Source organism: Chiloscyllium punctatum, chromosome 29 (genome assembly GCF_047496795.1).
Source record: "Chiloscyllium punctatum isolate Juve2018m chromosome 29, sChiPun1.3, whole genome shotgun sequence".
NCBI lineage: Eukaryota > Metazoa > Chordata > Chondrichthyes > Orectolobiformes > Hemiscylliidae > Chiloscyllium > Chiloscyllium punctatum.
The window spans coordinates 75,994,831-76,007,680 of record NC_092767.1 but is presented as its reverse complement, the minus strand read 5'-3'; the positions used below and the strand labels follow the sequence as shown (position 1 = coordinate 76,007,680).

General features: G+C 39.1%; 1 protein-coding gene across 5 annotated transcripts in view; it reads left to right on the top strand.

The window, feature by feature from the left end:
* The window catches only part of c29h19orf47 (chromosome 29 C19orf47 homolog), a 41,168-nt gene that overhangs the window by 19,592 nt on the left and 8,726 nt on the right, over positions 1–12,850 (top strand). For 3 of the 5 annotated variants that reach the window (XM_072549497.1, XM_072549496.1, XM_072549495.1), the window contains exons 3-5: positions 3,422–3,536; positions 10,859–10,940; positions 12,552–12,680. In XM_072549497.1, the coding sequence (XP_072405598.1) occupies positions 3,435–3,536; positions 10,859–10,940; positions 12,552–12,680 (313 nt within the window). In that variant the 5' untranslated portion in view covers positions 3,422–3,434. The remainder of the gene's footprint in view (positions 1–3,421; positions 3,537–10,858; positions 10,941–12,551; positions 12,681–12,850) is intronic. The other 2 variants (XM_072549499.1, XM_072549498.1) reach the window with 1 other exon arrangement.

Here is a 12,850-nt window from a genome sequence, read left to right as displayed (position 1 = left end):
TGCACTTAAATGATGTGTTGCTGCTGGCAGATGATCTAATAGTATCCCTGCTGATAGCTTCTGTCAGTGATTCTTTGCTAACCAACTCCAAAGACAGCGCAGGTATTGTCAGAATTTTCCATATTCAAGCCCCACCAGGTTATTTCACTAATACATTCCAAAGACAGAAGTGAACAGATTTTTGTTTTGCTGAGGATTTAGGGTGGGAACCTCTATCATGTGTTATGTTGATAAATCTGTTTTTGACCTTTCTGCAGCACAAAACCTCATTGAGCTACTCTGCACTGTCACTTGTGTTCCCACTCAAGAGAATCAGGTTACCATTGCTCAGTATAATTAGATACAGGAAAGCCAAGATTAGGTGCTGCAAATCTTGCTGTGAAATTCCACCGTTTCTTCATTGTATCAAATAATGACACAATGAAAGCTGCTTGCATCATTGGTTCCCCTCCCCATCTTCATGACTCCCTCTTGTATACAATGATCCAGGGATCCAGTCAGTTTGGAATCTTACAGTTTGTAGCATGAGACCCTGACACATTAATTGCTGATTCATAATGGCAAGAAGGGTCTAAGTTCTATTTCCCATTATAGTGAACCTGATCTTGGGATGTAGTTATTACGGTGGACTGAAGGCTATTCAATAAATAGCAATAATAGGAGCAGGAAATGTCCATTTAGCCCCTCGAGTCTGGTTGGGTGTCAATGAGATCATGGCTGAATTGCAGCTTAACTCTGTATTCCCTCTGCCCCATATCTCTTAATTCCTTTGGTTAATAACAATCCAATCATCACAGGTTTATTCCTAATTTTAAAGCTAACATTAATTGCAGATTGCAGAAGAGAGTTCCAAACGTCTGCCACCCTTTGTGTGTAGAAGTGTTTCCTAACGTCCCTTCTGAAATTTTAAGCCAATTTTTAAGTCCAACCAATCATCTTAGACTTGCCAAACAGCAGAAGCTTTCTTTCCCTCTTGAAAATTGGTTAAATCGCACTTAACCTCCTAAATTTCATGGAGGAAGTGGAGACTAGATGAAGGCATCAGAGCTTAAGAGTAAACATCTTGAAGTTTTTGGCTCGGGGTTTGTTAGTCTGTGGAATTCCTTTCCCATGTGGAGTCTACAGTCATTAAATTCATTCAAGCTGAAGTGGATAGATCTTTGATAGACAAGGGAGTTGAGGGTTGTTAGAGTCAGACAGCAAAGTGGAGTTAAAACCACAATCAGTGCTGTTATAATCTTATTGAATTACAGAACAAACCTGAAGAATCAAGTAGCCTACTTCTGTTCCTAAGTCCTATATTGTTATGTTACTATGAATACAGCTTTAGTTTGAGTAATCATGTCTCAGAGTCTTGACATCATTTATGCTGTGCTCTGTCCAAGATGATTGTACCATATTTCCCTATCTCAGTCAGCAACCAGCACTTCCTAAATAGGGTAGAGCATAGGTAGAAAATCTCCCTTTGTTCTCATCCAACAACGTTTCTCAAAAACAACTCCAAATACTCCTCTCTATGCCAATGCAACACTTTTGATTTCTCACTCTAAGTTTTGCAATGACATCTCAATTGAGCTGCCATCTCAAGCATGGAAGGAGGCCATTTTGTTGTATCTATATGGGTTGTTTCCTTGAGCAATTCAAAACCAATCTCACTGATCTCTCTAACACTGAATCTTCCATTGCTTCAAATAGTTTACGCAATTTCCCTTAAAATATGCAGTAATCTATCCCTTGGCTCTCCCCTGCGACAAAACATTCCTTGCAGCAACATCCACTATGCAAAATATTTTTCCTGTTCTCGTCTCACTCCCTTGTAGAATTTTAATGGTGCCTGAGAGTTAAGTAGCAGATGGCTTCATTGATTAAATTACTGGGGGCATCTTATGATATAAAGAACTGTCTTGTTCAGTGATGAAGGCATTGAACTCATTAATTAGCAAAAATGTTGTACAAAAAAGGAATTTCTGTCTCTGACTAGAATAGAGTTGCATGTCTCAATCCATCTTTAAATGCACCAAATAGCTTTTCATTTGATCTGAAATAGTTTTAGTCTCCTGTGTTCATTGGAAAATGATATGAAAAGCTGCTTCAACTCATCAGACATCCCATATTTTGCAATCCAAGTATTTGATACCAGTGGAGACAAAAGCAGGGGTCTTTTGAAGGCTGCCTGCCCAAACCAGTAAAGCAGTTCTTCCACCTAAAGTCTCAAGCAGCTAGTCAAAAAGAGCTTGCTGAATTCACAACACATTTACAACATTTTTGCTCATTGAATTAATGGTAGTTCTTTTTAATGGTAATTAACCCATTATAGTTTTATAACTGTCCTTGAGCCTGTTCACTCTTCCCCAAACAACAGTGCTGATGTTCTATCTCAACTCTCTTATTGTTCATTGTTTTCTTTATTGTTCAAAAAATGCTATTGATCCCTATCTTCCACATCAACAGCCCTTTACAAAAATCCACCATCCTCTGACTGAGAAATTTATCCTCAAATCAGTCCTAAATGGTTGTCCCCTTGTCATGAGTCTATGTTTTAGCTTCTACAACAATTTGTGATGGATTTTGGGATTATGGTTTGAAAGACCAATAAGCACTAGCGAACTGCATTGAAAATGCCCAATGCCCAACTTATCTCCACGAGGACCTTTACAGCCCACATGGAAACAAGGCTGTAATTTCAGCGGTCAAGCTGAGCTTGAACATCCTCCCAAAGAAGAAAAGCCAGTGTTTAGCCCACTGTCTCACCCAGCTCCTGAGAGTACCACAGTGACATGCAAGGTATACTGCATCTGGAGTACTGAGTACAGTATTGGTCATCGTATTTAAAGAAATATGTCAAGTCATTGGAGGCAGTTCAAGGAGGCTTTCCAAGACTAACACCTGGATTGATGGGGTTGTCTTATGAGGAAAGCTAGACCTATATTTGTGCAGCTTTTTAAAAAAAGTCAGAAGTCGCACAACACCAAGTTATAGTCCAACAGGTTTATTTGAAATCACAAGCTTTCAAAGTGTTGCTGCTTCATCAGATGAAGTCACCAACCCAAAGAAACCCAAACATTTAAATAGAAAGCAGGAATTTTCAGCAGTGCTTCACCTGAGTAGGGTGACGAAATGTCTAGAAATGAACCTTCAAGCTCAGCGAGCAAATTTACATTCAAAACAGACTATTTAAAATAGAGATGAAGCAAAATCCTTTCTCTCGTCAATTCACAAGTCTTTGGGGCTCTCTCCCTGAAAAGGTAGTGCAAGCAGATTCCTTTTATTGCACAGTAGACAGATGGATTTGTGCTAATCAGGGGACATAGATTTGTCGTTACGGTCAGATCAGCTATGATTATTGGATGTGGACTAGAATGACCTACGACTTCTAATTAGTATGTTTGTATTTCATGTAAAAAAAAATTTGTTTGCACAGGATACAGAAGAATATGCTCATGGACCTCACCAAAGATATCATGAATGAACTGGGTATCTCTGTTGTTGGAGATATTATTGCCATTCTCAAACATGCCAAAGTGGTGTACAAACAGGTGAGGATTGACAATATATTACCTTAACTAAACAGCATATTTTTGTTTCCTGTTTCAGTAATTGTGATATAAACAGTTTAAAATGACTGTTTTAATATTTGACTTGAATCTCCAAATGTTTCCCTTTAACTAACAGTTTGAGATGGACTTAATCACGTTGCATGCCACACCATTAAATATTTTTGACTATACCCTACAAATAGTCACAAATGATTAAAAAAAAAAGTTAGGGTATTAAGTGAGTACATGTTTATGTTCCTATCAATAATTCAACCTGGAAAAGTTCATTTTTCAAATTCAGTTCTGCTGTTTGCCATTCACCTTGCAAGAGACAATAAAAAAGATATTTTTTGAACAGACTCACTTTGGCACAGCATTAATCTGTACAAAGCTTTGTGCTGAGTATATTTTCCAAATTACTTAGTTGGCAAGTTTCACTGCTGCTGTATCAGTCTGTGATTTGAGGAGATGGATGTGGTTCAGTGAAGAAATTAATATACAGAAGGATCCTTTCAGTGTGACCACTAGATAGTAAAATCAATGCATTAGACCATTGTTTATGTGGCATTGTGTCTGTAATGCAAATGGAAACAGGACATTTTGTACCGAGATTTCCTGTCCCAGTGGATTAGTACATGGAGCATCCGGGTAGATGGGATATCTTGTTTAAATGTGAGGTACTGCAGCAAATGATGAAAAGAAACAGAATTAATGTTTCAGGTTTATTACTTTTTGTCAGAAGTGGGAAGAAGTAGAAATTTAATAAGTTTTAAGCAATCCAAAGGGAGAATGATGATAAAAGCACAAAATGTTAGTTTTGTGTTAGGTTGGAAAACAGGAGAGATTAAATCACAAAGAGCTTGGTGATATAAAGCCAAGGGAAAGATAATGGAACATGCAAGAAAATGAATGATGTCCAGAGGATATGTGAATGGCAGAATGGTGAACAGTTGCTATTTGTAAGCTAAAATCAGAGAAAGGTCAGAGTGAAACCAAAGCCTACAAATATAAAGAAAAAAGGGCAGAACTTCCAATTAATAGCAGTGAACTCTTTGTTAGAAATTGAAGGTTATAAAGTGCCTAATTGAAAGATAACTTTCTGTTCCTTCAGTTTGCATTAAGGTTCATTGGAATCTTGCAGGGGGCAAAGGGCTGAGAGGTCAGTGTTGGAGCGAAACGAAGAATTAGAATAACATCCCACCAACAGCTTGGGCCGTGTTTGTGACCTGAATAGACGTGTTCTGCAAAGCAATGTCACAGTCTGCATTTGGTCTTCCTAGTGTAGAATAGAGTATATTTTGAGCAGCAAATACATAGTAATTGCTCTTTCATCTGCAAGGAGTGTTTGAGACCTTGAACAGTGATGAGAAAGGAGGTTAAAAAGGGTGATATTACATTTTCTGAACTTGCATGGAAAGGTGGTGTGGGAGGAGGATTGGGCTGTTGAGGGTGCTTGAAGAGTGAACTAGGATGTGTAGAGGTAACAGCCCCTTTGGAGTGCTGAAAGGGGAGAAATGTATTTGGTGGTGCCTTCACACTGTGGGTGATGGAAATGGTGAAGGATGAATTGAATATGGAGGCTGCTGAGGGCAAAGGAATCCTTATCTCAATTACAGAAAGGAGAGGAAGAGATAAGAACAGAACTGTGCTAAATGAGCTAGATACTGCCAAGAGCCCTGTTAGCCTGATGGTGGGGGAATCCAACGTTGAGGAACAAATATTGGTGAGTTGGTTTAGATCTTTATATAAGATCTGTACAGTACCCAATTTGTTCTTATTTGACATTGGTGAGGTCTCTTCCGGAATACTGTGTCCAACTCTGATCGCCCAGTTGTAGGAACGACATTATCAAGCTGGAGAGGGTTCAGAAGAGATTTATCAGAATGCTGCCAGGTATGGAAGGTTTGAGTTATTAAGATAGGTTGGGACTTCTTTCACTGGAGTATAGGAGGTTGAGAGCTAACCTGATAGACGTTTATAAAATTATGAGAGGTATAGGTAGAGCTAATGGTATTCGTCTTTTCCCTAGGACAAGGGATTTCAACACAAAGAGACACGTTTTTAAGCAGAGAGGAGAGAGATTTAAAAGAGACATGAGGAGCAAATTTTTTAAACAGAGGGTGGTTCACGTGTGGAATGAATTTCCTCAGGCAGTGCTGGATGCAGGCACAGTTACAATGTTTAAAAAATAGTTGGATGGATACATGAATAGGAAAGGTTTGGAGGGATATGGGCCAGGAGCAGGCAGGTGAGACGAGTTTAGTTTGGGATTATGTTCAACATGGACTGGTTGGAATGAACGGTCTGTTTCTGTGCAGTATGGCTTAATACTCTGTGACTCTGAGACCGTGGGTATAAAGGGTGAAAAAGTTTCTTGGAGCATTTAACAAGTGCACTCAACCTAAAAGCATTTAATTAAAACCATGTATTCTTAGATCGTGACAAGATATGACAATTATCAACATTGGTAAGAAATACAGGATGAAAGAACAAGTTCTTTAAAAAAGGGAAAAATTCATACAAGAACAAATTTTCACAAGCACCCGGGCTTATCCAAGACTTGGAACCATTGTATCCTATGGTGGGAAAAGGGATCAAGTCCATGAGAAGGGCCATTTCGGGTTTTTTAAAATTTCTGTTCCCTATACGTTGGTGGTCAGATACTTGGAACTGAAAGCCATAAACCAAAATTGATACTGAAGAAAAATAACCCCTTTTACAAAGCATATTCCATCATCCATTCGTCTGATTGGTACTTTTTAAATAAGCATTTAACTTAATTCTACTTCAACTTTTTTTGTAGTGTAAATATAATGCAGTAGATACCATTCATCCTCCAGTGGCATATGTTTGCACAGTATACTGACCAAACAATAACTTTGTGATTTGTGTACACGGACACCTAAATCTTTCAATAACTCGTTTGCTAGTCTCTCACCTTTTTGATAATTATTTTGCTTTTCATTCCTCAGATCAAACTGGATAACCTCCCAGTTCCCCACAAATTGATGTAAACAGGCTTAGGGAGTAATTTACTAGTTTGTATTGAGAATTGGTTAACACACAAAGTAGAAATAAATGGGTCATTTTCAGGTGAGACAGTGCAATTGGCAGAATGTTGTGAGGATGAGTGCTTGGATGTCAGCTGTTTACAATCTCTATTAATGAGAGAACTGAGTGTAATATGTACAAGTTGGCTGATAATATCAAGCTAGAGAGGAAAGTAAACTGTGAGGAGGAAACAAAGACAATGATATGTTTCGTGATTGGGCAGAAGATGGGAGATGGAGTATAATGTGGAGGAATGTCTGATTACCCACTTTGGTGAAAGAGATTAAAATTGAGAGTCTAGTAAATGTTGATATACAATGAGGTAGTATTAACAAATCACCGTTAACATGCGGGTAGAGTTAATAATGAAGAAAACAATTGATATGTATTACAAGGAATTTGACTTACTATACAGTGAGTGAAAAAGTCTTGCTGCAATTCTATAGGGTTTGTGTGTCCACAGCAGTAAGTATTGTGTAGGGTTTTGATCTCTGTACTTAATGAGTATATACTTGTCCTAAAATGAGAGCAATAGCAGTTTATTAGATTGCTCAGAGGGTTATTTTGTGAGGAAAGAGTGAGTAAAATGGGCTTTTATTCCCTGGAGTTTAAAACAAGTAATCCCAACCCTAATTCTTCTGTTTATGTTCTTTATGTGAGCCAAACTCTTGTCATTTGTATTCCTCAGCCCCATTTTTTTATATATGAACACATTTATCTTAAGACTTTATTCCCCCCCCTGTGGAATAGTATAGCACAGAAGGAGGCCATTCAACCCATTGTGTCTCTTCCAGTTCTTCAGTAGACCTTTCTAAATAGTCCAACTTGCCCTATTGTTTGCCCACAATACTGGAAATGTTTCTTTGTCAATTGTATATAAAATACTCATATGAAATCCCATACCCCCACCTGCACTCCCTTAACTGTGTATTTCCTATGCTAATACACCTAGCCTGCACATCCCTGGACACTGCAGGGCAATTTAGCATGGCCAATCCACCTAACCTGCACATCTTTGGACTGCGGGAGGAAAATCATGCAGACGCGGGGAGAATGTGCAAACTCTGCACAGGCAGTCACTCAAGGCTGGAATTGATCCCGTGTCCTTGACACTGTGAGGCGGTAGTGATAACCACTGAACTACTGTGCTGCACCCATCTTGAACACATTTAATCCACAACCCTTTGAGCTACAGAATTCCAAAGATTTGCTACTCTATATGGCAAATTTGCTCTTGTTATTCTGAGTGTACCTCTCCATGTAGCCACAGTCCCCCATCCAATTTCACGAATACATTTTTCATGTGTTTATCACTGTGTCACACATTCCATGTCAATATAAGCCTGAAGGGAAGCTAGAAAGTAAAATCTCCTGAAAGCAGGCAGGTTGGTGAATTAACAGTAAAAGAAAATTGTTGAGGTTGTAGAGGGTTATTTAATCACAGTAGGAAAATTTAAGTCTGGCGTCAAGAGGTTTTTCCACAAAGAGAGATCAAGACTTGGAATACATTTCTGCTGTGACTGTGGAGACAAAAATCTTGGAATAATTTCAGAAATACTCGATAGGACTGTGGATTATTTCCGGATGGAGAATCAGTTGTGTGGCCCAAGTGGGATCCTTCTTTAGTAATCATCTTGTGCAATGAGGTGAAACTTCTGAGACTGGCCACTTTAAGTAGATTACATGTCAATTATACACTCATTTTAAATGTCTCTGGGTCAGGTAGTGGGCGGCATGGTGGCACAGTGGTTAGCACTGCTGCCTCACAGCGCCAGAGACCCGGGTTCAATTCCCGCCGAAGGCAACAGTCTGTGTGGAGTTTGCACATTCTCCCCGTGTCTGGGTTTCCTCCGGGTGCTCCAGTTTCCTCCCACAGTCCAAACATGCGCAGGTTAGGTGAATTAGCCATGCTAAATTGCCATAGTGTTAGGTGAAGGGGTAAATGTAGGGGACTGGGTTTGGGTGGGTTGTGCTTCGGCGGGTCAGTGTGGACTTGTTGGGCTGGCGTGGACTTGTTTCCACACTGTAAGTAATCTAATCTAGTAATCTAATCTAAAAGATGAGAACCTGACACTGCATTTAGAGTGTTGCTGTAACTCCTGCATTTAGAGGAGTAGTTACAGCAATTTGTACTTGGAGTTATTCAGTGCTAATATGGACCATACAGCTTCCTTCATGAACATACATTGAATTCTTATAAAATATTTACAGTGCTATGAAATGTTGGCAGAAGTCCAGAAGGCCCAAATAGATTTGGAAATTTTTGACGCGGAGCCAAGGTCCCTAGAACAGGTCGCCATCAAGGTTGAAGAGGTTTGCAAGTGAGAAACCAAAATAACTTGCATAGTAATGTATTCAGCAGCATAAAGCATTCCTCTTTCTTTTAATGACCAACTGACATAGGTAGCTACACAAAGAAAGAAGCACAGACTTTGGGTGCATTTCAAAATTAACACTTTCACAGTATAGTTTGCCATCCTGCACCCTGAAAACCAGCACTGAATTTCTTGGCACTTGTGATGAAGGTTATAAGGAGCTGGAGCTCACTGTACACTTTTGGTCTCCTTTTCTAAGGAATAATGTACTTGTCTTAGGGTGCAACGAAGAGCTTGATTCATTTCTGCAATGAGATTTTTGCAATACATGGAAAGATTGATCAGAATGCTCTGAAAGTCTTGAAGAATGGCAGGTACGCTCATCAAAACACAAACATCTAGGGAGCTAGACTGTGTGGTGGCTGAATTTGAATTCAATACATATCTGGAATTAAGAGTCTAATGATGACCATGAATCCATTGTTGATTGTTGTAAAAACCCATCTAATTCACTAATGTCCTTTAGGGAAGGAAACTGCTATCCTTACCCAGTCTGACCTACATGTCATTTCAAACCCACAGCAATGGGGTTGATACTTAACTGCCCCCTGGGGCAGCTAAATGTTGGCAATAAATGCTGCCTGTCCAGTGATACCCTCATCCTATGAATGAATAAATAAAGAAAAAGAAATTGGCTATTTAGGACTTAAATTAGGTGAGGTCTCTTTCAGTCAAAGTAATATGAACCTTAGGAATTTTCTACTTCAAATGCTGTGGATGCAAAGACAGTAATTACGTTCAAATTGAAACTGATCAATTTTGAGATCACAAAGGACTTGGTATATGGGAATCGAGCAGGAAATCTATACAACAGTTTAGTCATGGTCTTATTGAAAGGTGACACATAATGGAGAGGACATAGGGCCTGTTCCTACTCCTATTGTTTTTACTTGAAGTTATTAAAGAGATTCTTCCAAAGCCTGGTAAATTGATGACCAGACATCCAGATTGCTACAGACAGTTTGATGCAGGTTAGGCAACATATATTACGAGAGTAGGACTGGTGAAAGGTCATCAACCTGAGATTAGCTCTGTTTCCAAAGATTTAAGGTGATTGGCAAGATTTTCACACAGAGGGTGGTACGTGTATGGAATGAGGTGCCAGAAGATGTGTTGGAGGCTGGTACAATTGCAACATTTAAGAGGCATGTGGATGGGTATATGAATAGAAAGGATTTGGAGGGATATGGGCCGGGTGCTGGCAGGTGGGACTAGTTTGGGTTGGGATATCTGGTCGGCATGGACGGGTTGGACCGAAGAGTCTGTTCCCATGCTGTACATCTCTATAACTCTATAAAACTAAAAGCAACTTGCTGGAACATTGTTTTATGTTTTGGTGGCTAGGATTTCGATAACACTACCTTTGGATTCATGAACGCAGATGCAAAAGTAGTAGCTTTCAAAATGGAGCTGGATAAATACTTGAAATAAAATTGTGGGGAAGGAGCCAGGTTGTGGACTAACTGGATAGATCTGTGCAGGAGCTGGCTTGATGAGCTACTTGGTCGCCTCCTGTACTACACTGTTGTATCATTCGATGTTCCTCAGCTCTCACCCTCACAGAATACTAAAGCAAGCGACTCTTTGGGTATTATTTTTTGTATTATGCAAATTTCATTGATTGCACTTTGCTTTATGAAATTTGCTTTAAAATTATAGTCTGATGAGTATTCTGAGCTTAATAATGTATTTTAGAAGTGCTGTATGTATTTGTCTTCCTTTCATTTCCCTCCCTGAAGTTTTCCTGAAGTCCTATTGAGAACTTTATCACAGTTCTTGATGATCTTATTTGCCCTCCTCTCTCTCTCTCCAATCCTGATATTTTATGATAACCAGTTAAAAATCTCATCATGTGCAGCAGTGTACACTTCCTTAAACTGGGTCTTCTATTTCTAGGAACTTGCTAAGTTGGCCACAGAGTCTATAAGCACGAGTCATGGAAATGTGCAAATTGATTTAAAAAGAACAGCCAACTCCCGTAAGTAAACCTAATTTGTGGATTGTTTTGTTTTGTAAACAGTGGGTAAAATTTAAAATTATAATTTTATTTAGTTGTGTGCTCTTAGAGAATAGTTTATTGCAGCCTATTTAAGTTTTTTTTCAACCAGTTACTGTATTAATGTGTTAGCTTTAAACTGAGATGATTCCTGTGTCATGTATACCACACCACAGTTTTACTGCGAGACAGTCTGTAGCTATCAAGAGCATTGCCTGGCATCAGGACAGGAAAGAGCTCTGCTGTGAATTTCATCACAGAATCACACTCTCCCCTCATAAATTTGGAAGAGCTTTTAAAATGAACTGGAATAATGTTCCGTTGTGGAGTCCATCTCATGCAAGTTCCACTTTCTGAAGTGGGTCAAAAGAAAACATCATACTCTTGCATTGCAAGTCTATTAGTTATTTTTAGACTGCAGTCACTGTTGTGTAACATTAAGATAAATGACCTTTAGTAGTGCAACGGGTAGACCATTTTCTGTTTTTTTTAAAAAAGGCTTTGTTTAACTGTTCATATTCTATTCTTTGCGCATTGTAATTTCAAACTCTTGGAATACGCGAACTTGTGAATAATAATTTCGTTAATGTTGATGCTTAATAATAGAGTTGTGAAGAATTATAAATGGGTTTTGCTGAGAATAATACTTGAATGAAGTTTGAGAGGGCTCCTTTAGGTTACAATGTTCTCTCCATCTCTGAAACTAAAGAATAGCCCCAATATTTATTTTAATCTTTCTGTAGAAATGATTATTTTATTGCCAGTATTGTATAAAATTCCTCACTTTGTGTTTCTCATGCTTGGGTCACTGTCTCACAATGTCTGTTCACTCCATTGACATGGTCAGTGAGGAGTTTACCTCCATATTTAGTCTTCACCTTATTGAGTTGCTGTAACGCCTCGCAACTGAGTGTGAAATGTGCATCTGCAACCAGTAGCTCAGGTTATTGCAGCTTGTGTGGCTATGAGAAGCTGCTGTGGTTTACTGTGTAACCACATGACTTGGCCCAGCTCTGTTCCCAGTTAGCCTGAGACCCTAATGTTGCAGTTTACTATGGAGCCAGTTTGGTCATGTAAGGATGATTGTGTAACACATAAAGAGGAAAATTTGCCTTGAGCATCTCTCTCAAACTGTAATAATGATATTTCAATACAAACATCCAACAAAGTCATTGTGAGCCAATTAGTTTGTAGACTGGCTGGGGGCTCCTTCAAATACAGTGTGCTCCACATACTACTAATTTTCCATTTAAACCTAACCACCAGCTATTGAAACCTCAGAGGTGGGGCAAGGGCCAATGGTGCTTTTTAGTCTCTAGTGAATCTTAATCCAACACTGCTGCAGGAAGAATGCCTGTGAACAGACCATGCATCAATGATAAACAGAAGTTCTTTGTTCTTTACGACATTTTTGGAGTGATTTTAAAGTAGGATGTTTGGTTCCTTCCATTAAATTAAATTTAGTTTATATGAAACAAGCTACATGGGCATTGACTCCCTATCAAAGGTTGTTTCTACTCCTGTAACTAAATTAATTATATATGGGTGTGTGCTATACGCATGTGTCCTCTCTTATTTTCTTCCCTGATTCAGCTGCCTCTAGAATGATTGCTAACAGTTTGAGCAGAGAGTCCCCACCTTCTACCCCTGTCCGGAGACCTGAAACAAGCACTTCCAAGATATCCGTCACTGTGGCCAACAAACTCGCCACAAAGAAAGCAGGTATGAAAGGGAAATGAGACCTCTTGAAAATTGGTCACCATTTTCCTGTTACCTTAAAGCATGAAGCTTTTGAGGTCGTGCACCCAAAGTAATGCATGCTTAGAGTTTGTTTTATTTGCATTTCTTTCAACAACTCCCAAGGCTTTAGATTCTTTCTGCATTCCCTGATG